The sequence below is a fragment of the Trypanosoma theileri genome, assembly GCF_002087225.1.
Source record: "Trypanosoma theileri isolate Edinburgh chromosome Unknown TM35_Tth_4_V1, whole genome shotgun sequence".
Lineage (NCBI taxonomy): Eukaryota > Euglenozoa > Kinetoplastea > Trypanosomatida > Trypanosomatidae > Trypanosoma > Trypanosoma theileri.
The window spans coordinates 542,036-563,481 of record NW_021639846.1 but is presented as its reverse complement, the minus strand read 5'-3'; the positions used below and the strand labels follow the sequence as shown (position 1 = coordinate 563,481).

Below are 21,446 nucleotides of genomic sequence, written 5' to 3'. Positions count from 1 at the left end.
TTCGGTTAATCATTTTTCGTTAATCGTTTGACACTACTGGTAAAATAAAAAACCACAGAGACACAATCACCATCATCAACCAACAACAACAACAAAAAAAAGAATGTATAAGAAAAATTTCTTCATCGTCGCTTTTGTTTCTTTTCTTTCTTCTTCTGTATAGGGGCCGTTGATCGCTGCTCCTTTCCTTCCGTTTCTTTCCCACTCACCGAGGTACTCTTTTTCGCCTTCTTCAAGGCTTGTTGTACTTCCCGTGGACTCGCCCTTGCAAGCACCTTTGCTGCAATCTGCCGACGTGCCACATCTGCACGTTCCTTTCGCGTCACTTCATCTTCTTCTGCCGCCGCTAATAAAGCGGCTTCTCGCTGCTCCTGATCCTGCAAATGGGCTTGACGATTGCGTTTGCGCTGTGAAATACCACTACTGGCCTCTTTCGCAAATTCCTGAAAAAACCCATTGTCCTCAGCCCACTCCTCACCGGTTCCAGATCCATCCAAAGCTCCACTCATGGAAAGGAAGGAGTTGTAAAATTCCCCAGCACTCCACCTTTTCTAAAACCTTTTTTAAGAATTTTAAAGCAAAGCGAACAAAAGAAAGAAAAAGAGAAAGAAAAAAAAAAAAGGTACACAAAAAGGAAAAAAAAAACATCATCACTTTTCTTTTCCCTCCCCATGGGTGAGACATTGCAGTATTATGACATCGAGTTACAATGTCACAATACAAACAACAACGAGAAAAAAATATATATCAGGCGAATCACCTAAAAACTAAAATCACAAATAAAAAGCACACTAACAGTGTCAGTGGTAAAGCATCTACTGCTCAATCACCTTTGTTGTGAGGTTCTTGAAGGTTGAGACTGGGACGTTGGAGATGACAGTGTAGAAGTGCTTGCGCTTGCCACCCTCAAGTGTCTCAGACTTACGCTCCACGTGGACACGCACACGGCCGGGCACACCCTTCACACCCTTGTGCCAGATGTAGGTGTTGAGGGATGCGTCGACACGGTTGTCCTTGGTCTTCATCAGCTTACCGACGAAAGACTTGATGCGCTTGATGGCGATGGGCGCACGCTTGTGGAAGGTCTTCTTCTTGAGCAGCTTGGAAAGGTGGATAGTGGCCTCCATGGCGATGTTGTCGGGCTTGCGGCCAGTGCGCTTGCGGAGTGAGGCGCGGGTGGCGCCACGCACGCGGGAGTGCTCAGCGGTGTTGCCAACGCCGTGGTACTTCTTGCGCTTTTCCGCGTCCATCGTGGCGAGCACACGCTTCCAGCGGCGGTCATCGCGTGACTTGCGGGAAGCGATCGCCTTCTTGCGGGACTCCAGCAGCGCCTGCTTCTTCTCCTTACCGAGCACCTTACCCTTGAATCCAGCACGCGTCATATTGCTCTTCCACAGACACTAGTAGTATCATAATTAATAAATGAAAAAAAAGGGAAGTAAAGAAAAGAAAATTCAAAAACTATTTCTTTTAGTAAATATACATAAATGCAGTAGTTCTCAGTTGATATAAATGTATAAACATTTCTCAAGGGAAATATTTTTTTTTTTTTTGTTCTTTCGTAAAAAAGAAAAAACGTAGAAAAAAAAACAAAATCAGACAATCAGGGGAAACACCAGTGATGTACTCTCATACCTAACAGACAAGGTTCACCTCTCTACTGCTCAATCACCTTTGTTGTGAGGTTCTTGAAGGTTGAGACTGGGACGTTGGAGATGACAGTGTAGAAGTGCTTGCGCTTGCCACCCTCAAGTGTCTCAGACTTACGCTCCACGTGGACACGCACACGGCCGGGCACACCCTTCACACCCTTGTGCCAGATGTAGGTGTTGAGGGATGCGTCGACACGGTTGTCCTTGGTCTTCATCAGCTTACCGACGAAAGACTTGATGCGCTTGATGGCGATGGGCGCACGCTTGTGGAAGGTCTTCTTCTTGAGCAGCTTGGAAAGGTGGATAGTGGCCTCCATGGCGATGTTGTCGGGCTTGCGGCCAGTGCGCTTGCGGAGTGAGGCGCGGGTGGCGCCACGCACGCGGGAGTGCTCAGCGGTGTTGCCAACGCCGTGGTACTTCTTGCGCTTTTCCGCGTCCATCGTGGCGAGCACACGCTTCCAGCGGCGGTCATCGCGTGACTTGCGGGAGGCGATCGCCTTCTTGCGGGACTCCAGCAGCGCCTGCTTCTTCTCCTTACCGAGCACCTTACCCTTGAATCCAGCACGCGTCATATTGCTGTCCTTCGCGATTATTCCCCTTTTTTTGTTGTTGTTGTTTTTATTATATCAGTGAGTAGCGTCACATGCACACAGAGAGAAAAAAAAAAGAAAAAAGAAACAAAAAGAGAGACAGTTATGAACAAATCTGCTTTTCACTTGGCTTTTTTAATGATGGACAAGAGGGTTTGCATAAATAGGATGGGGGAAAAAAGGGTACATAAGAAAGAGAGATGAATTTGGGAGTACGTTGCACAATAAAATTAATTCCATTTGTGCCTCATAAATCGGAAAAAAAAGAGTATACGTTAAGCATACGTTATCGCATTTGCGCCATACATACACATAAAGAAAGAAAGAGAGATTCTCTCTCTCTCTCTCTCTCTCTCTCTCTCTCTCTCTCTTTTAAGTAGAACCATCTTGTGTTTACTGAGCTTTGGCAATACGTAGAGTTAAAAATTCATATTTGCAGGAAATCTTTATGAGGTCATATACCTTCTCAGATGATTTGGTGACGTATTTCCAAATTATGATGACTCATAAGACCACAGTCAGATTTTTCCCATTGGGTAATCTGATGGTTTCTGTTTTCTTTTCTCCATTTTCGTTCCCAAAGATAAGAAGAAACACACAAACACTTATGAAGAGACACAAACAAGTCAACACTATCATTGACTTTATCTGATCCACCAAAAGGTATCACAGATGCGTCGTGTTAACTAGAGAGTGACAGTCACACACACACACACAAAAAAAAAAAAAAAAAAGCAGATACGTATATATATATACATATATATATATATAAATAGAGAGAGAGAGAGATTTTTACCGAACCTATTTCCCCCGCCCTCTATTCTTTCTTTTTGTGTGGGAAATTTATCTATCTACACACCACTCTTTTTTTTTCCCCCTATTATCTCTTTCATTTTCTACAACTTTTACACTCTTTACAGAAATACCTTTCTTTCTCTTTCTTTACATATGTGTTCCACCTATCACTATTTATGCAGTTAAGTAGACCTGGATCTTTGACTGCGCATGTGTTTTGCAGGATCCGTGGAATACAAAAGAGGGGGATAATCCACGTTTACACATATGAACCGAAGAACGAAAGGAAAAAAAAAAAAAAAAAACCAAAATCAAACCAAGTAGAACAAGTGAAAAAAAACTTGACTGAGGTCACCTGCACCATATATATATATATATATATGGAGCATTACTCATCACGTAGGTAGAGAATGGTCAATGAAATAAAAGAAATTGAGTCATCGCTCCCGTGTGCGCCTCCCTCATTACCAACTGTGTGTTCAAATAAAGAATATAGAAAAAAAACAAAGGAAGAATAAGAGACATTTGTCCTCGTCAATACTTCTTCTAATTGTTGTTGTTGTTGTTTTTTTCTTCTTTTTTTTTTTCTTTGATACTCTTACGTTCAATTATGTTTTCTTCATTTATTTGCGCACAAAAGGTGAGGTAACAAAAGAATCTGTTAGTGTCCATGCAATGAGAACGCAGAGGTCACTACAAGAGAGTAGCAACGACACCATGGGGGAAAAAAAGAGGGACAAGTCATAAATACCAACAAGACAATAAAAAAAAGAGAAGATATTAAACAGCAGAAACATAAAGATCTCACTGCCGTTTTCTATTTTTATTTACCTTTCGTTCTCTTGATTTTCCTTTCGTTTGTTTGGACACAAAAAACACAAGCAAAATTTCAGTATCTATTTCTCCCAATAATTTCTCGCTCTACTTTAATTCTATCGCCAGCGTATCTCCTCATTTTCTTATAAAAGAAAAAAGAAATTTACACACAAACACACACACAGACATAAATAAACAATCAATCAACCTTAGAAATCCACGTGAGTGAATAAATTGCACCTCTCATGTCATGAACAATATATATATATATATATATATATATATATATATATATATATGGGCACATATGTATATAAATACCAATTGTAGATGTAAATATATAAATGTATACATACACCTTACTTTTTCTACACTAACATTCCACTGTTATTCTTTTTCCCCCCTTCTGGTAAGGGAGAGCAGGTTTCTGCACATACCATAACAGCGAAAATAGTCGTTTAACCACCAGAGACTATTTCATTTCCTTTTATACCTCCAAGGAAAGCACTTTTTTTTTTTTTTTATGTACAAGTCATTTATTTTTATTTTTCTCATTTTTGCTCTTCCATCTTCCTATTTAATTCTCTCTTTCTCACACACACACACACACACTCTCACTCACACACTCTAACTCTTTCTCTCTCTCTGGTTATTTTACTGGCTTCACTTTCATCATCTTTTGCTTTATAACCCTCATGCTATCTAAATTTAACGCAGGGCGTCCATGAAGCGGCGTACTTCATCTAATGACTCAGCGCTCAACTCTGAGAGTAGAACCTTCACTGCCTGCACAACACCTGTCTCTGTTGGACCAATCTGCAGAGCTGATCCTCCATGCCCGAAATTCATCATCCCACCATTTCCCGGGAACGAACGTCTTGCTTGTTGCGCATTGTGCGGCTGATGATACCGCTGGGGTGAATCAAAGTATGCCTGTCGTGATGATTCTAAGTTTGCTGATCTTCTCTTTACATAATGTCCCTTCATAGGACTACGGGATGGACTCCGTCCACTACCGCCCATACCACGTGCACCGCGCTCAAGTGAAAACTCACCACTTCCCTCCGTTCTCTGTCTCGGAATTGGGTGAACTTGACCGTGTCTTGGCTGCATGTATTGTTGTTGTTGTTGTTGCTGCTGGGGGGCGTGGCTATTCACCGGAACTGCGCCAGGGCGCATTTTCCCTTTAGCGGGATCACAATAAAGAGATGGTGGTGGGGCAATAGCACGCAGATTTGGAAATACCCTGAATGCTTCTTCACGCTCTTGTGGGAGAATATCAATATCATCAAGTCGTTTAAGACTCGCAACGGCGGCAATAACAAAACGTCTGTAGTTCGGATCTTGACAAATAGGATTATCGGCGAGATTGAGTATGGAAAGGTGTTGGATGTCGCTGAGGTGTAGAACCTGGTTAAGGTCTTCTATGCGATTCTTGCGCAGATACAACTCGCTGAGTCGGCGGCAATTCTCCAGTACTCCAAGGTCACTAAGCTCATTAAGGCTAAGGGAAAGCACCTCGAGATTAGACGCACGGCGCAAAACGCCAATATCCGTCAGTTGTGCTGCGCATACATTCAACTTGCGCACACGTTGAATGTTATCAACCTTGGTCTTTTGAAGCACCAAGTTCTCAGTAAGGACACCCGCCATAGCGAAGTAGAACCTGTCTGACCTGCGGTAATAATAATAATAATAATAATAGTAATAAACCTTTTTCTTTTTGTTTTATAGTTGTAGTTGCCTTCTTATACTTTTTCTCTTAACTTCTTCTTGCCGTACTTGCTTCTGCTTGTTCTTTACCTTGTCCGTATATGAAGAAACACAAAAATGAAAAAAAAAAATGGAAAGAGATATTTCTTAGCAATAGGTATACAATTATAAAACAGAGAAATGCGTATGCATGCATGATATAAACAAAATAGAAGGAAACCGATAGATACAAAAGAAATAAAATACTTAAAACCGCACAAACACTCTCACACAGAAACACAAATGTAAACAAAAGCAAGTCGAAAAGAAAAAAAAAAAAAAAACATGATAAATAGCAAAACAGGAAGAGAGGGGGAAAAAAAAGATAATCATATTAATCTTTCTTCTCCCCACATCAACCTTACCCTGGGGAATTAAAAAATAAAACAAACAAAAACGAGAGAGAGAGAGAGAGAGAGAAAGAAAGATAATGCACTACTTATTGGGGTGTATCTATCTCTCTCTCTCTCTCTCTCTCTCTCTCATTCCTTGGCAGCCCCAGAGTTATTAGCACCATCATGATGATCATCATCATTATTATTGCCAACATCATCTCCATCATGATCACCATCACCTTGTTTTTGATTCTCTCCTGATATTATTTTGTGATCCCCTGGTACTTGCATTTTATTTACCAGTTGCACACCTAGTTTCACAATACCCTCAGAAATTAATCGTACTTTCAATTGCTTCTCTTCCTTCACATCACTTTCGGTTTCTGTTGTTTGCACTTCAAACGCCTCTGGATACTGACGTAGTATAGTAACTAGTCTATTCTTTGCACATCCACGTTGCTGCATATTTTTCAATACATGACGTGGTAACATCGCAAGTAGTACCTCAATCACCTTAACATCACCCCAATCGTCTCGTTTACTGGTAAGTCTAGGAAGAAGAAGCAAAAGGATATCTTCATCTGTGAAAATGGCATTCTTCCAGGAATCACCATCACTATGAACATCTTCCATTCCTTGTTCTCGCCTCATAACATTAACAGAAGTGGATGTAATACCTTGCGTGATAAATAGATGTGGATACTGATCAAAGAAGTCTACGCCAACATGCATAGAGTCTTTACCTCCTGCTGGTAGTAAAAGTTCACGCACCATCGCATTATTCATCCACACACCCGGAGATAAAGAATCATACAAATGGAATGCTACCACATCAGGGTTTAGAAAAGGATTTCCTTTTGGAAATTTACGTTTAAACTCCTCACGAACAATAGAACGTCGTAATTTTTGTCGTCTCATAGGCATAAGTTCTTTAAGTTTCATTCGCTCCTCATATAGCTCTTTATCGCTAAGATTTGAAAGTTTACTGCTCGTTCTTGATAAATGTTTACTTATTTCTTCTTCAGATAAAATAAATTTCATTCCAATAATTTCATGTATTTCATTGCGTAATGCACCATTTAAATAGAATCGATTATCTTCCGCCATATCAAGATGAATGGCTGGTCCAAGTTGTAGGGAAATTCGTTCTGGATATGTTAATGCCACTTGCAGTAATGAGGTTTGAAGAATACCAGTAGTTTGCCGTATTAACTCACTACATGGGATGAAATCATCCGTTCGCAAGAAACGTGAAAGGCGCCAAAGATCATAATGAGGGGCAAAATCCTCCAACTCCCAGTGTGGTCCAGAATTCTCTAAGGTGGTATTATGATTAGATGTTAACATAGTTCGAGGACCTCGAACAACTATAGCTACTCGCTTTCCAAAGTAAACTAATTGAATATATAAACTCATTTGAATTTCCAATGAGAAACTCTTTAACAAAGTCTCAATTTCTTCCATCACATGATAAAGTTGCTCTACAGCACTTTCTACAGTAGGAAGTTCCCAAACACGCTGACATGTTTCTATAGTGACAGGAGTTTCAGGAAGTTTACTACAGATTTGGAAAAATTTTGAATCTCTTTCTTTTGTATCCACTCTAGGGATTTTATTCGTGTAAGTTTTTTGTGGTTTTTTCACTTCTTCGTTTTTTAATTTCACACACAACACCCCATCCACCATCTTTACAACAAAAGAAGTATTTCCAAACTCTTGTGGAGCTTGACGACAAAAACCAGCGAGACCACCTAATTCTGCAAGGGCCTCTCGTGTGTCTTCCTGCAGTACCGACGATACCCGAGAGATCGCCACCCACGGAGTATTGGATTTTGAACGGAAACGATGAATCGCCTGTTGGACTTCCTGCTGGATGCGAGACCCCATCTCGTGAGAGGCAATGAATCTCAATTGTCGCTGCCATCCATGGAGTTGAACTAATGTAGGCAAACGATACATTTTTAAACGCTTTCAAGGCAACAATATATTTATGTGAAATAAAAAATGAAATATATATATATTAATAAGAAAGGGAGGAAGAGCACAAGTACATAAATAAATAAAGAGAAAGGCTTGCAATACTGTAAAGAAATTCAGCAATTACAGGAAACATCCCATTCAATATCACAAAAGAAAAAAAAAAAAAAAATTCCTTTAGTTTCCCAATAATTCCACTTCACCAGAAACACAAGGAAAAGAAAAAAAAAAAAAAAGAAGCAGAAGTCAACTCGGTAGTAATGATAAAACGTTGAGGTTCTTCCCATGACTGAAAAAGATATAATAATAATAATAAAGAGCGCCAGAAAACTGCTCTTTTCGCACGCATCAAACTTACACACGCACTCGTCGCTCACGATCCCACACATACTGTGGAAATGAAATAGCAAAAATTGACTGATGTGGTTTGCCAGGTTCTGGTTGATGGTATGTAAGCACTTCTGCAGCAAATCCAATCGAATTCAAAGCACCTTCTACTATACCACCCATAAAACTAGCGTAGTTAATATTCCAACGCCCTTCTCCATCCACATACTCCGGCGATGGATAAACATGTCTAAGCACAATAGGATCACTATCAAAGAGAAAGAACCGGTCCGAACCTGTCTCTCGTTGTAGATCACTAGCAGGTTTACCAAACCAACGTGACCATAATTTATCCTGAAAAAGCTTTAGCGCAGCTTCAATAGTGGTTGGCCGCCGCTGTAGTTCTAATGGGTCCTTTAGAGATGAGAGCATGATGAGTCTGGCGCCAACCAGCGCCCCAAGACTCGTTAAACGCTGTTCAATTTCCTCAACATCACGTGCCTTGGTTGGTGTATTATGAGCACGTGTACACATCTCAGAAAAAAGAAAACTAAATGCTGAGAGAGAAACTTTCGCTTCATCGTTGGGGGCTCGAGCAGACGTCTTCTCTGACTTGGAACTCCGTATACTTTCACGGTACAGCATGCTTTACTCTATTTATTTTTATTTTTTATTTATTTATTTATTTTTGGTTGTTTTGGACTTTATGTGGAAAGTATGCAGTGAAGAAAAAGGTTCTCTTCTTTATTATTTCTTTTCCTTCCTTGGCCTACACCTCCCCTCCTTCCTTACCAAAATAGGGGATATGTAATAATAAAAGAACAAGAAAAAGGGTGAATGAAAAAAGGACGTGAGAAGTCAAGAAAGATAAAAAGAAGAAAGAATTTAGATCATACTTTGTATGTATGTATGTATTGTTCTTTTCTTCTCCCTCTCTAGCACCCTTTTAATCATAGTAAGAGTGTAGAGATAAAACGAAGAAATGCCCAATATAACACACAGAGAGAGAGAGAGAGAGACACGCATTATAAGAATTCTGGGTGATCAATAATACACGACGCAAGAGGCTAATAATAATAATAATAATAATAATAATAATAATAATAATAATAATAATAATAATAATAATAATAATAAAACGAAAAATCACGAGAGGAATAAAATAAATAAGTAAAAAAAAAGAAAAAGATAAAAGCATATCCATGCTACGTTTATACTATAATAATTGAATAAAATGCAAGAAACAAGAGCCATTCAATGCGCCCTATACTGATCTCATTCACTCACTCACAAATACGCCATTCATATTGACTGCATTCGCCCTTTTTCTTCACAAACGGAAAGATTATATAAAGAGATCACTTTTTTTTTTTTTTTTTAATTCCTTTTTCACATATTTTTCTTTTTTCGTTAACTATTTGTTCACATACCAAAGTCTCTAATATATATTAACTCTCACTACAGGATCACAAAAGCAGAGAAAAATAAATTCATGGACGTATGACTCCACTCCCACTCCAGAAATTTCCTCTTCATGAAAAAATCCTCACATTTTATTAAAGACTTTGTACCAGTATATTATTTCAATCACAACCCAGGTGTAAATTGCAGAAATAAAATATAATACGCAATTATCGAGTCACAATACCACTTATTGAAGCAGATGGAATCAGAAAGAAAAGAAAGAAAACGTTAGATAAGCAGCAAGAAAGAAAGAAAGAAAGAAAAAAAAGAATGTGAAGAAGAAGAAATCATACCCCTCCCCTCCCCCCACCCCTAAAGAAAAAAAAGGGAAGATACAGAGAAATAAAAAAGAGCCAAAATACCAGACAATCAATTGAATATTTTCGTTCTCAAACTCTCAAACATTTTCTTTCTCATGTTTCTCATTACTTCTGCTTTGCATAGAAGGCAGGGTATGAAAAGAGAAACAAAAAAGAAAATCATACCCTTAAAACAGATTCTTTTTTTTTTTTTTTAATGTGTATTTCGAACAAGTGGAAATTTTTTTATATACATGGATTATTACCGAATCCTCCATGGTTATCTTTGAAGAGGTCTAGCCATTGAATTCAATGCTACTACAGCTGCGAGGCATTTCTCGTAGAGAACAAAAGCCATAACTGTTGAGGGAATAACACGACAAATATTAACTGGAAGTCCTCTATACAAGCCAAGAACACCTTCTGTACGCCATATTGTACAAAGAGCAGCACTCATTGAACGATACTCAAACAATGATCGATTTCGCTTATCTTGCAAGCGGGTTCGTACAACTTCAAGAGGGTTACATATAGTTGATGCTGTCGCTTTAGATACAGCAGACGCAAGTGCTACCTCTAATGATGTTGGATTATTATTATCACTAAATATTTCACGTTTAATTCCTTCATATAATGTCACTTGAATAGTAGTACTTCCTGTAAGAAGAATTTGAGGTCCAACACCACGAAATAGTGTGGATAAACCTTCCGTAGTAACTATAGCTTTAAGACCACTAAAAAAACCTCGTGGTTTATGATAAGTCCTTACATCATATAATTGTCGTCGCGTTTTGATCATGTTTAATGGTGTAATCATCGTTCCAGTAATAATTGATGCAACACAAGCACTCATAAAATCACAAGTAGCGCTACCTTTGTGAGTATCTTTATCTGACAAGGTATCATTTTTTATTAGATTTTTTTCTAAAGGACCAAAAAATTTTTGCTGCGCAGTTCGAAAGGTCATCAAATACATTCCCCATCCCAAGCTATGAGAAATAATAGATACAGTGATACCTCTATATACTCCTGTTAATCCTTCTTCTCTAATAATCTGACGTGCAGACCGCAAGGGATAAGTATTTCCTCCTCTGTACGTATGCATCCGTGTACGGAGGAAATCCAGTGGGTAAAAAATTGCAGTAGCGATGGAACCACCTAGTACACCTGCGGCTCCATGCATTAACGGTCCTATCGGTTTATCATGTTCCTTCACTCCATCATGCCCTGCCGCACTCTGTACCTGAAGTGATACCGCCATGTAGCGTACAAATAACTATATACCTAAAAAAAAATTATATATATATATATATATATAAATATATAAGGATCTGAGCTTGCTATAAGAGAGAAAGCAAGCAATTCGTATTAAGAATAATAATAATAATAATAATAATAATAATAATAATAATAAAACGTCGAGAGAGAAAAAAAAAAAAAAAAAAAAACAGCAGGAAGAAGGAAATCAATACGAACACAAACCTCATTCAAACATCAATAATGCCTGATGTTTTTTTTTTTCTTTTCAAAGTGTTCAGTTACTGATCGCTTCCCTCTTTCCCCAGTTAGTTTACGTTGCCATGCATTGTATTGATTTTTTCCCTTTTTTACTTGCTAATCACCCTACATTATCACTGAAGTTCAGGCCATTTATGAGATTCACGTCCCTCTTTATCAAAGCGTTCGTATCCGTGCCGACCAAAAACATCCCTTTGCAAAGAAACAAGTTGACCGTACTTAAGAGTTGGTGTAAACATTGCGTTTGTATACTGTAAGGAAGCTGACATAACTGGGAGTGAAACTGCTGTCTTTGATGTAATAAAAGACACGATATCGCGGTAAGATTGTAATCCCCCTGAAATTTCCTTTTCAAAGGCACACATAAGATTACTGAGATTGGGATTCTTTTCAAAAGCTTCTGTCATAGGTTTAAGAAGATAACCCTGAAGAATGCATCCAGCACGGAATGTCGCAATAGTTGCAGGTAAATTTAATCCAAAATTATATACCTTATCCAATTCACGAAGGCATTGAAACATTTGTGCATAGCATGCTACAATAGTGATACACATAGCATGATAAAGTTGTTGAACTTCAGGAGCATTAGGACTCTTATCCTTTAAAGTGTATCCAGGAGCTTTCGCAACACAAGGTAACACTTTAGCATTTTCAATACGTTCTGATTTGTACATTGTCATTTGACGTGAAATGACTGCCATGTTAAGACTTGGGGCAGGTACACCAACTTCCAGTGCCTCCTGTGCAGACCAGAGTCCTGTTCCTTTCGAACCAATACAGTCCTTCACGTGTTCTGTGAGGTAACTTCCATCTGCGTCCCGTGCCCGTGCTGCGGCGATGGAGATATCCAGCATATAGGATGTAAGAAATCCTTTTGCCTTCCAGTCCTCAAAAACACAAGCCACTTCATCATTTGATAACCCCAACGCGCGCAGCACTTCAAACGCCTCTCCCCACGCCTGCAGAATAGCGTACTCGCCGGCGTTGTGGTACATCTTCACACACGACCCGGCGCCCCCGCGGCCGTTCATCGTGACGCACGGCCGTCCATCTTCTGCCTTGGCGGCGGCGGCCTCCACGATGGGACGGATCTCCTCCCACACACTCAACGTGCCGCCGGGGAAAAAGGCCGGTCCCTTGCGGGCGCCCTCCTCGCCGCCGGAGATGCCCATCCCGAGAAATCGCAGGCCCGCCGCCTCCAGCTGCTCTGCCCGCCGTCCCTGATCCTTAAAGTGGGCGTTGCCGGTATCCACAATGATGTCGTCCTTCTCCATTACCGCCTTGAGCTGCTCAATCGTGGCATCCGTCGCTGCACCGGCCTGAACAAGAATGAGAACCTTGCGTGGCTTCTTGAGAGCAGCTACAAAGTCCTTCATAGTTTCAAAGGCTTTTAGATTTGAGGCAAATGGCACAGAGGCGTTTTCCTTCATGAATGACTCGGTTTTCGAATAGGTGCGGTTGAAAACAGCCACCTTGAAGCCTTTTTCAGCAATATTTAAGGCCAAATTGGCGCCCATTACGCCAAGTCCAACAATACCAACATCCATTGACATTTTAATAAGATTTTCGAATACAATACTGTTTTCTTCTTCCAGTTTTTTTTTTTTTTTTCAATCAGCTTTTTTTTTTTGTTCATGAATTAGAGAATACACAGAAACAAAAAAAAAAAGGAGAAAGAGAGAGATAATTAGAAAAAAAGGACGAAGGAGAAACCAAAGTATAGAAAACACAAATTCACCCAATAATCAACATCAAGAAAAAAAATATATATATCGAAGGATATTATACACTCGATAGAAATAAGGAAAGAACTCTCCAAATAAGTAAGAACAACAATAAAACAAAAAAAAAAAAAAAAAAAAAAAAAAAAAAAAAAAAAAAAAAAACCTTTAATACACAGTAACTAAAGTTTTGATCCATCAGTTCGATTAATCATCATGGACATGCGAATTTTCTCTTGCTCTTTTTCAATACGTGCAATCATTCGTTCACGACGCCCTTTAAGTAACATTTTACGACGATTTTTTGGTTTCGATTTTATTGAATCCTTACTCAACTCTTCCTTACTGTCAACTTTATTAGTACCAACCAATTCAGAAATGTCTCGCCTTAATCTCTGACGTTTATACGCTTCTTTTTGTAATTGTTCACGTGCTTCATCAGCCTCAGGGGCATCAATAATAAGTACCAGTTGTCCTTTTTTAAGCATCATATAAGCCTCTTCACGTGAATAGAACGCTAATAGTTTCGCTGCTGTATCAGCATGTAGGGACTCATTTAATTTTGTTAATTCATGTGCAATAATAACACGACGACGGGGTAATACTACGGCAATATCTCGTAAAACAAGAAGAAGTCGTCTTGGTATTTCATAAAATACACAAGGAAAGTTTGCCTGTCCAACCGTATTGCGGAGAATACGTAAACGCGCTCCATTAGACTCTGGTAACATATTTCCAAAGAAAAAAGAACCATCACGGAGAGAACGTAAAGAAGGTGTAGATGATATTTCTTCCTGTGTTTGAGAACTAGATCCATTCACTTCATATGGTGAAAAAGTAACACCTGCAACTGCCAAGGCACAAGTTAACGCACATGGTCCAGGAATTGCCGCTACACGAACACTTTCTGCTTGCATTTCTCGAATTAATTCACTCCCAACATCTCCAATACATGGTGTTCCACTTGTACACACTAATGCCATACTTCTCCCTCCTCTAAGAAGTTCGACAAGTCTTTCCTTCGTTGCCGTACGATTACTACGAGAGTAATGAATAAGACGACCTTGAGATTCAATTTGAACAAGATCAAGTAACGTTTTAGTTGCTGGACGATCGGTTGTAATAATATAATCTACTTGTCGAAGGACATCAAGAGCACGTATTGAAAAATCTTTTAAATTTCCAATAGGAACTGAAACCACATGTAGTGCACCTGCATCAATGTTTGTAGGAGTTGTTAATGGATTAACAGCGTCATCTGGTGTGGTCCGTGTATGACGGTATTTAAACGTTCCCAATTTGTTTCTGCTAGAAGAGAAAAAACAACGCTGATAATACAAACTTTCTTTTGAATGTTGATATGGCTGTAGAAGACTGAGGCAACTGCTCCTAACACAACGCCAGAGAGAACCATCAGCAGCGCGTCGAAGAGACATGTCCTTTTTTTTTCTCTTTTTTTTTTTTTTTTTTAATTTCTTTGGGCGTATTGTCCTTTACCGCCCCTCCCTCCTCCCTTCTCTTCTTAGAGAAAAGAAACAAAGATAAAAGAAAAAAATAATAACAATAAAGTATTACTACTTTGGTTGTAACATTCACATGGAGGTCTATCACAACCAATACATGTAAAGAAAAGAAAAAAAAAAAGACTATATAGAAAACGCCTCTCGTGTTTCTTTCGTGATGTCTTCTATTATCCGAATTATTATTATTATTATTATTATTATTTCCATTTCCATCTCTTTCTCTTCCATATCTTGCCCTAGTGTGCCTTATCAAATAATGTAGCGTACAATAATGCAGCACTCTTCCTTTGCTCCGTCATATCCATCAACTCATCACATACTGCAAAAGTAGGACCATCACTAGTACTACTATCATTACCACTACTCTTTGTACCCCGCATGATAACTCCCACTAGGTATTCCAGTAATGACTCCTCTGCAAACATGTTATCCGCTTCCTTCTCAAACAACACATCTTCTTCCTCTTCACCGTCCTCTTCATCCCCATCATTCTTCTCATCGGCTTCCTCGTCCGATACCACACCATTACCCAAGATGTATTGCTGCACCACCTCATAGGAGAGTACATTACGTTTACTATATTGACGAAGTGCATACACGACAGAGAAAACACATGTACTGTGATCGTATACAAAAGGAACTGGTGAAGTGAGTTTTGAGGCCACACGGCAGGCCTCACTACGGACGTCATGAGCATCATCAAAGAGAAGACGTAAAAGAATTAATAAAAGTATACAATGATGATTCATAGAATTAATATGCACATCCTCATGAATAGACAAAAGTCCATCATTTAAAGCCGCCACGACGGATGCACGGTTCTGAATATTAAAAACAGGAGATGAATAATGAGCGAGAACTTGTAAAAAGGCTTCACTACAAGTACCACGTCTAACACAACAGTAAGCAAGAAAACGAACAGCCCAAGATTGAACTTCTGTATTACGCAGTGGATGAGAGGCTTGAGGGTCCATTCGTTGAAGTAGAAGAGACTCCACGGAGTCACAAAGTTGTTGAAGTTCACCCGTTTGTAGATGATTATCAACACCAAGCATAACAAGAAACTCTAAATGAGCTTTCATGTGGAATACAGCTGTACAAGGTAACTGTTGATGAGAAGCGGCTACAGATAGTTCTTGTGTTAACATAAGTAACGCTGCATGTGTGGGATCATAATGAACATGTGTTTTAAAACATGTTAAGATTTTTTGTGCCGTCTCATGTGTCCATCGCTTCTCCATAGTGTAATAACTGATATGATCCATAAAATATGAGACCAGTGAATTTCCCTTTTCACCTACGAAACTACGAGAGAGAGACTCCCATATACAATCAATTGTAGTAGTAGTAGTAGTAGTAGTAGTAGTAGTAGTAGTTGTTGTTGTTATCTCTTCACCCTTCTGGGAAAGAAAACCAACACCAAGAAGAGCAAAGAGAGCAGCATTTTGTTCCACCAATGTATGATCCCCACGGGAAAGATTATACAATCGTGTAGGAGTACATGCCAACTCAAACAAGATTCCAACACCAATACGTGTTAACTCTAAACATAAAGAAATATCTCCAGAATATCCAAAACGTTTATTATAAAAATAAAGTGTATCACATGCTAAACTTAAAAAAGTAGCTGCAATAGTAGGGCAATGTACAGAAGCACGATGAAGTTTAGAGGCAACAGAAAGAGAAGTAAGTCCTTGAAGAGTGAGTTTACTAATAAGTCTTGCCACTGTAGCTGTGGCGTTACTACTCATTACTTTTGTCCTCACATTACGACGTAATGTTCCAACATAAAATGTATGAAACTGCTGCATATGAAGTAATGCACCATGAACCATATTCGCATCACTCTTCACATCAGAGATAGTGGAAAAGAATTCCATCATCATACTCTCAAGATGAGAAGGAGGAACAAGTGAAGAAAGAGCTACAGCACTAGCGGCACGAATCATTAAATTTCTTGAAGATCCACATTGTACAACAGCACGAATAATACGAGAAGAATCAGCATCCATATTATTTTCAGTACTTGTTGAAACTTTAGCGGTTGCTTTCGTGATGAGATGTGGTGGATCTGGACTTAACATAGAAAGCATTTGTAAAAGTGGAAACACACCAAGACTAGGTACTGGATTAGCACAACTCTTTACAAGTACATCATATGTAAATGCAACTCCTCTAGGAGCCCGTACGGCGATATCATGCAGAGATGTATTAACTCCCACTCCACCAGTTGAAGGGTGTTCCCCAACAAAACGTGGAAGAACTGCAGAGAAGAGCATCAGTGAACTATTTCGTATTCCCCAACTTGCGTCATCAAAGCCACTTGTGGCAATCCAAAATGCCTCTTCAAGACTTGCCACTGAACGGGATGCAAATATTTTATTTTCAAATATAAATTTCAATACATTTAATGCATTTGAACGTTGACTATCGGAAACCTCCTCATCTTGTGGTATATCTTTCATCTCCTTATTTCTATTATGTATATCGGTTCCCTCTGCTACTCGCAGTAATGCCCGCATTGCCTTTGCAAACAACACCACCGGCACACTGGCGTCCTCCGCCTCCAGTAGTGCCAACAGGGCGTGCGGTAAACCTTGACTGCGCCGCAACATCCGAGCGACACTGCGGGAAGTCACACCGTCAGGTCCAAGAAGAAAGTCCAACATCTCCGCAGGAAGTGTATGGAAAGTCGAATGACGAGAGCGAAGAAGAGCGGCGGAAACAGTTTTAAGGGCTTGTCGTACAGCCCGCATCACACCATTGTGTTTTGTGCGAAGTAAAGATTCCATGAGTACATAACAGAGAGAACGAACAACAGGAAAAGAAAGTTGATCAATAGTGACAAGTTTCATTATTTGTACAACCGCAGCTGCACTGGTACGAATACTAAGCCATGTATTATTCACAACTGTACGCATTGTTTTTTCTGTACAAGATCCATCTTTATCATAGATATGACCACGACAATCCACATCTGCCTCATTTCCATCTGTAGAGTTACTAGACTCTCCTCCAACAAGAAGAGAACATGTTTGTAAGGCTTCACGACAGCAGATAAGAAGTTTATTACATGCCTCATAGAAAAAATCCGTATCATGTTTAACTTCCCTTGCATTCGATAATAAAGCTGAACAAAGGGATAATGAACCATGCAAAGGATTTTCCTGAATATATTCATACGCACCCTTTACACCTAAAGATTGAAGTTGTACAAATTTTTCTTGTACTTTTTTAATTTCTCCTTCCACCAATTCTACTCGTCTTTTAGATTCTTGTAATGGATCTGCAATGGATGCTTCTCTTGCCTTAGGTGTATAGTAAGAAGCCAAAACATAACGAAGTACTTCACCTTCAGCTTTTCGAAAGGTTTGTGCCCGTAATAATTCTCTCTTCGACGTACTTGCAGTTTCCACATGACCAAGATATTCACTAGCAAACACCGTCTCTGGAGCATATTCACAGTAAAGAAGAAGAATATTATAAGCACTTGTTCGTGCCTTTTCCCATCCCTCTGATAAAGACTCTAGTAAACCTTCTACAAGCACAGATGGAAATAATTGTTTTATTAAATCCATTTCTTGTAATTGTATGGGTGAAAGAAACTCTAACACACTTCGAATAAGAGATGTATATATAGACATCGCGGCAACCCGACGTTCCAATGACAAATTACGAGACCATTTGGCATTTTCACCAATTTGTGGAACAATACAAAGTACAGTTCGTACACAGTGATGAATCACAAGTTGTTTATATTCTTCTGCCGTTTTGGATTCTTCTAAACCTTTCCGTTGTCTAGTTTCTTGTTTTAAATAACTATCCACAAAACGTCTTGTCCATTTCTTATATAATTCTAATAAATTACGTAAAGCTGCAGAGTCTCCACCATAATGCATATTGGTACTTAAATACCATTCCATCATTCGACATTGCCACAACTCTACAGATTCAGATTTCTTCGTACTTAACACACAAAGACCTAATGCGGTGAAGCGAAGTTCACTTTCCTGTGCCTGAAGACTTGCCAATACAGCTTTAAAACAGGAACTGTTTGGATGAATATATGTAGAAACATCTCTTCCTACTAAACGAGCTCGATGAATAATTTCCACCACACTTTGATTTACCCGAGAAGAATTTTTTTCACTGCTTAATACATTTCCCAATTGTGAAAGTAAAGTTGGTAAATAAATCTCTTCACTTTTAAGACATGGAGAAATAATATGAGTTACAATATGTGAAACTTCTGCAACCTCATTTAAGTGAAAGAAAGATGCGTAACCAGGGATAAGAAGAGATTCAACTAAAGGTTCAATAATACCTTTCATAAAAAGGTTATTATGTTTTACATCTTTGTTATCCAATTTTAAAATACGACCAGCCATTTTGGCAAATACATCCCCAGCTATATTTCCAATTTTATGATTACCCGCACCAGAGATAAGTAATTTACTAAAACAACAAAGAGCTTGAATATCAGATATAGTTCCATTTTCATGTGAATAATATTTTCTTAATTCAGAAAGAAACTGCATCATTGGTACAACACTTATCAAACCTAATAATGCATGATACTTTCCACGCCTTTCATCTGGTATTGAAAGAATACTTTGTACAGTTTCAGCAGTATCAAACATTTCCTCATTCGTATTATTTTCTATACAAATTGAAGAAACCGTCAAAACACTACAACGTTTTAACATACAATGTACGGCAAGTATTTCATTATATGTATCGTACAATGGACCTGCTACTTGTTGTGTATTATCATCCCACATACCCATAATAACTTCTGTTGCTTGATTTAATGTACGAGTTAATTTTGGTGTCTTTACACATAACTCTATGAGTTCCTTTTTTTGAGAATCCAGTAATGTTTCTTTACCTCCTGCTCGTTGTAAACTTCTCTTTGCCACTTTAGTTTTAGTAATACTATTTGTATTTTCATTACATGGAACTTCTAAAATATCGGCAATACAAGAAAGAATAGATTCGATATGACGTACCACACTATCAATGGTTTGAATAGCCATAAATCTCGTATCAGGTGATTGAAGAGCAGAACAGTATTGTTCTACTGCTGGCATGATAATATCATGTACAGCTACTATTGCATAAGAAGAAGAATTATCATCTGTTAAAGGAATAATAGGTTTAAGAAGAACACCAAGGGATTCCACATTTCCATGAAGAGGAGTTGATAAATGAGCTAATAATCCTTTCATTAATGCAAATCGACCATTATTGGTAAAAGCAGAAAGAATTATTTGTAACGTCATGAGTTTCTCAGGATATTCTGTAAGCATACTCTTTGGATTATAAGAACATATGAGTTGTACTAACTCTCTTACTCTTTCTTCTTTACTTCTTTCCACTTCTAATCCTCCTGTTTGAGAAGAGACGGAATCCTCAACTTTCACCACTGTGGATGTACGCATTTCACTTGTACCACATTGTTTACATACCTCAAGTAACAACCATGGACAACATGTACGCAAGGTAAGAAGTGAGGAGACAAGTAATCCAGCTCCATTCAGAACATCTTTTGGAAATAATGATGATGAAAGCATTGATAAAGCAGGTGAGAGAAGTCTAGTTAAATTCTCTTGAATAGCATTTATCTTTGTTTCCTCTTTACAATTCCATATATTTTCAAAAAGGTACAAAAATTTATGAATATAGGTCGTAACAACACGAATACCATAACGCACATACGCCAAATCTTCTCCCAAAAGTGTACTATTGTTATTATTATTATTATCATTATTATTATCGTTATCAATATTTCCTGTTTCGCTTACTTCAGCTTGACGGGATCCCATACGAGCATTTGCTACCATCCACTGCAGACTATCACCAAGAAGAGGAAAAACATCAAAAAATGTATCGGCAAATACAGAAGGAAAAATAGGTAATGCCACAACACTTGTACTATCAATACAGTTTACCCAACTCATAACGGAATCCTTTAATTGTAAAAGTTTTTCTGCATCTCCCATTAAAGTTTCAAGGTGATCCCCAAGTATAGTAGGCTGTTTTAACGTATCAGAATTCCAACAACTAATATGAGTGGTAATAAAGGCTTTACGAAACTGTGATTCCAACATATCATCCTTCCCATACACCGTGCGAATCAGTGTTGCCAGAGCGCGATGAAGATAACGTACAGTACAACTAAGCAGAAGTGGAAGTATAAAGTGTTCCGCCAGTACATGAAGGAATACTTTACATGCCTCATCATTTTTTTTCTCCAGAAATGTCGCCTCTCGTAAGGCGCCTGTTATCTGAGAAACCGTTCGCACCCGCTGCTCTGGTGTAGTGGCATTAAGCAGATTTTCTACTTCTCGACATACAATTTGAATGGCTTTGGGAGATATGATAGCCGCAGAGATAGCCGCCTCACGAATAACGGCAGCGCCAGCCGTTAATTGAGTGATCAGAGCGGTGGGAATCGCAACATCAGCGACGGAATCCGGTCTGTGTTGCTGCACTCGCTTGGAGGTGCTGTACTCGCTCATAGCGATTTGTTCTCTTCTCGTTCGTTCTTGGAGTCAACCAAATAAAAAAGAAAAAAAGAAAAAGAAAAGGATACACAGAATATGATAGTTGGGAGAAGAACGTAAAAAAAAAAAAAAGGAAAAACAAACAAACAAACAACAACAATAACAATAAGA

The 21,446-nt window shown here is 38.8% G+C and overlaps 10 protein-coding genes across 10 annotated transcripts; all 10 read right to left on the bottom strand.

Annotated features, from left to right (window-relative positions):
* Nucleotides 1-122: 122 nt before the first annotated feature.
* TM35_000043500 (uncharacterized protein) lies at nucleotides 123-509 on the bottom strand (the record flags this gene model as incomplete). The annotated part of the gene is made up of 1 exon (XM_029022544.1): nucleotides 123-509. The coding sequence occupies one exon, from the start codon at nucleotides 507-509 to the stop codon at nucleotides 123-125; it is 387 nt and encodes a 128-aa protein (XP_028886202.1).
* A 306-nt stretch (nucleotides 510-815) lies between these two features.
* TM35_000043490 (60S ribosomal subunit protein L31) lies at nucleotides 816-1,382 on the bottom strand (the record flags this gene model as incomplete). The annotated part of the gene is made up of 1 exon (XM_029022543.1): nucleotides 816-1,382. One exon carries the CDS (start codon nucleotides 1,380-1,382, stop codon nucleotides 816-818), a length of 567 nt encoding a protein of 188 aa, XP_028886201.1.
* Nucleotides 1,383-1,657: 275 nt separating this feature from the next.
* On the bottom strand, nucleotides 1,658-2,224 carry TM35_000043480 (60S ribosomal subunit protein L31; the record flags this gene model as incomplete). Its single annotated transcript, XM_029022542.1, has 1 exon — nucleotides 1,658-2,224. One exon carries the CDS (start codon nucleotides 2,222-2,224, stop codon nucleotides 1,658-1,660), a length of 567 nt encoding a protein of 188 aa, XP_028886200.1.
* A 2,337-nt stretch (nucleotides 2,225-4,561) lies between these two features.
* On the bottom strand, nucleotides 4,562-5,506 carry TM35_000043470 (leucine rich repeat protein; the record flags this gene model as incomplete). Its single annotated transcript, XM_029022541.1, has 1 exon — nucleotides 4,562-5,506. The coding sequence occupies one exon, from the start codon at nucleotides 5,504-5,506 to the stop codon at nucleotides 4,562-4,564; it is 945 nt and encodes a 314-aa protein (XP_028886199.1).
* Nucleotides 5,507-6,087: 581 nt separating this feature from the next.
* TM35_000043460 (uncharacterized protein) lies at nucleotides 6,088-7,899 on the bottom strand (the record flags this gene model as incomplete). Its single annotated transcript, XM_029022540.1, has 1 exon — nucleotides 6,088-7,899. One exon carries the CDS (start codon nucleotides 7,897-7,899, stop codon nucleotides 6,088-6,090), a length of 1,812 nt encoding a protein of 603 aa, XP_028886198.1.
* Nucleotides 7,900-8,271: 372 nt separating this feature from the next.
* On the bottom strand, nucleotides 8,272-8,889 carry TM35_000043450 (transport protein particle (TRAPP) subunit; the record flags this gene model as incomplete). Its single annotated transcript, XM_029022539.1, has 1 exon — nucleotides 8,272-8,889. The coding sequence occupies one exon, from the start codon at nucleotides 8,887-8,889 to the stop codon at nucleotides 8,272-8,274; it is 618 nt and encodes a 205-aa protein (XP_028886197.1).
* Nucleotides 8,890-10,287: 1,398 nt separating this feature from the next.
* Nucleotides 10,288-11,268, bottom strand: TM35_000043440 (putative mitochondrial carrier protein; the record flags this gene model as incomplete). Its single annotated transcript, XM_029022538.1, has 1 exon — nucleotides 10,288-11,268. The coding sequence occupies one exon, from the start codon at nucleotides 11,266-11,268 to the stop codon at nucleotides 10,288-10,290; it is 981 nt and encodes a 326-aa protein (XP_028886196.1).
* A 370-nt stretch (nucleotides 11,269-11,638) lies between these two features.
* On the bottom strand, nucleotides 11,639-13,078 carry TM35_000043430 (6-phosphogluconate dehydrogenase; the record flags this gene model as incomplete). Its single annotated transcript, XM_029022537.1, has 1 exon — nucleotides 11,639-13,078. The coding sequence occupies one exon, from the start codon at nucleotides 13,076-13,078 to the stop codon at nucleotides 11,639-11,641; it is 1,440 nt and encodes a 479-aa protein (XP_028886195.1).
* Nucleotides 13,079-13,428: 350 nt separating this feature from the next.
* Nucleotides 13,429-14,682, bottom strand: TM35_000043420 (16S rRNA (cytidine1402-2-O)-methyltransferase; the record flags this gene model as incomplete). The annotated part of the gene is made up of 1 exon (XM_029022536.1): nucleotides 13,429-14,682. One exon carries the CDS (start codon nucleotides 14,680-14,682, stop codon nucleotides 13,429-13,431), a length of 1,254 nt encoding a protein of 417 aa, XP_028886194.1.
* A 323-nt stretch (nucleotides 14,683-15,005) lies between these two features.
* On the bottom strand, nucleotides 15,006-21,290 carry TM35_000043410 (uncharacterized protein; the record flags this gene model as incomplete). Its single annotated transcript, XM_029022535.1, has 1 exon — nucleotides 15,006-21,290. The coding sequence occupies one exon, from the start codon at nucleotides 21,288-21,290 to the stop codon at nucleotides 15,006-15,008; it is 6,285 nt and encodes a 2,094-aa protein (XP_028886193.1).
* Between the last annotated feature and the right edge of the window lie 156 nt (nucleotides 21,291-21,446).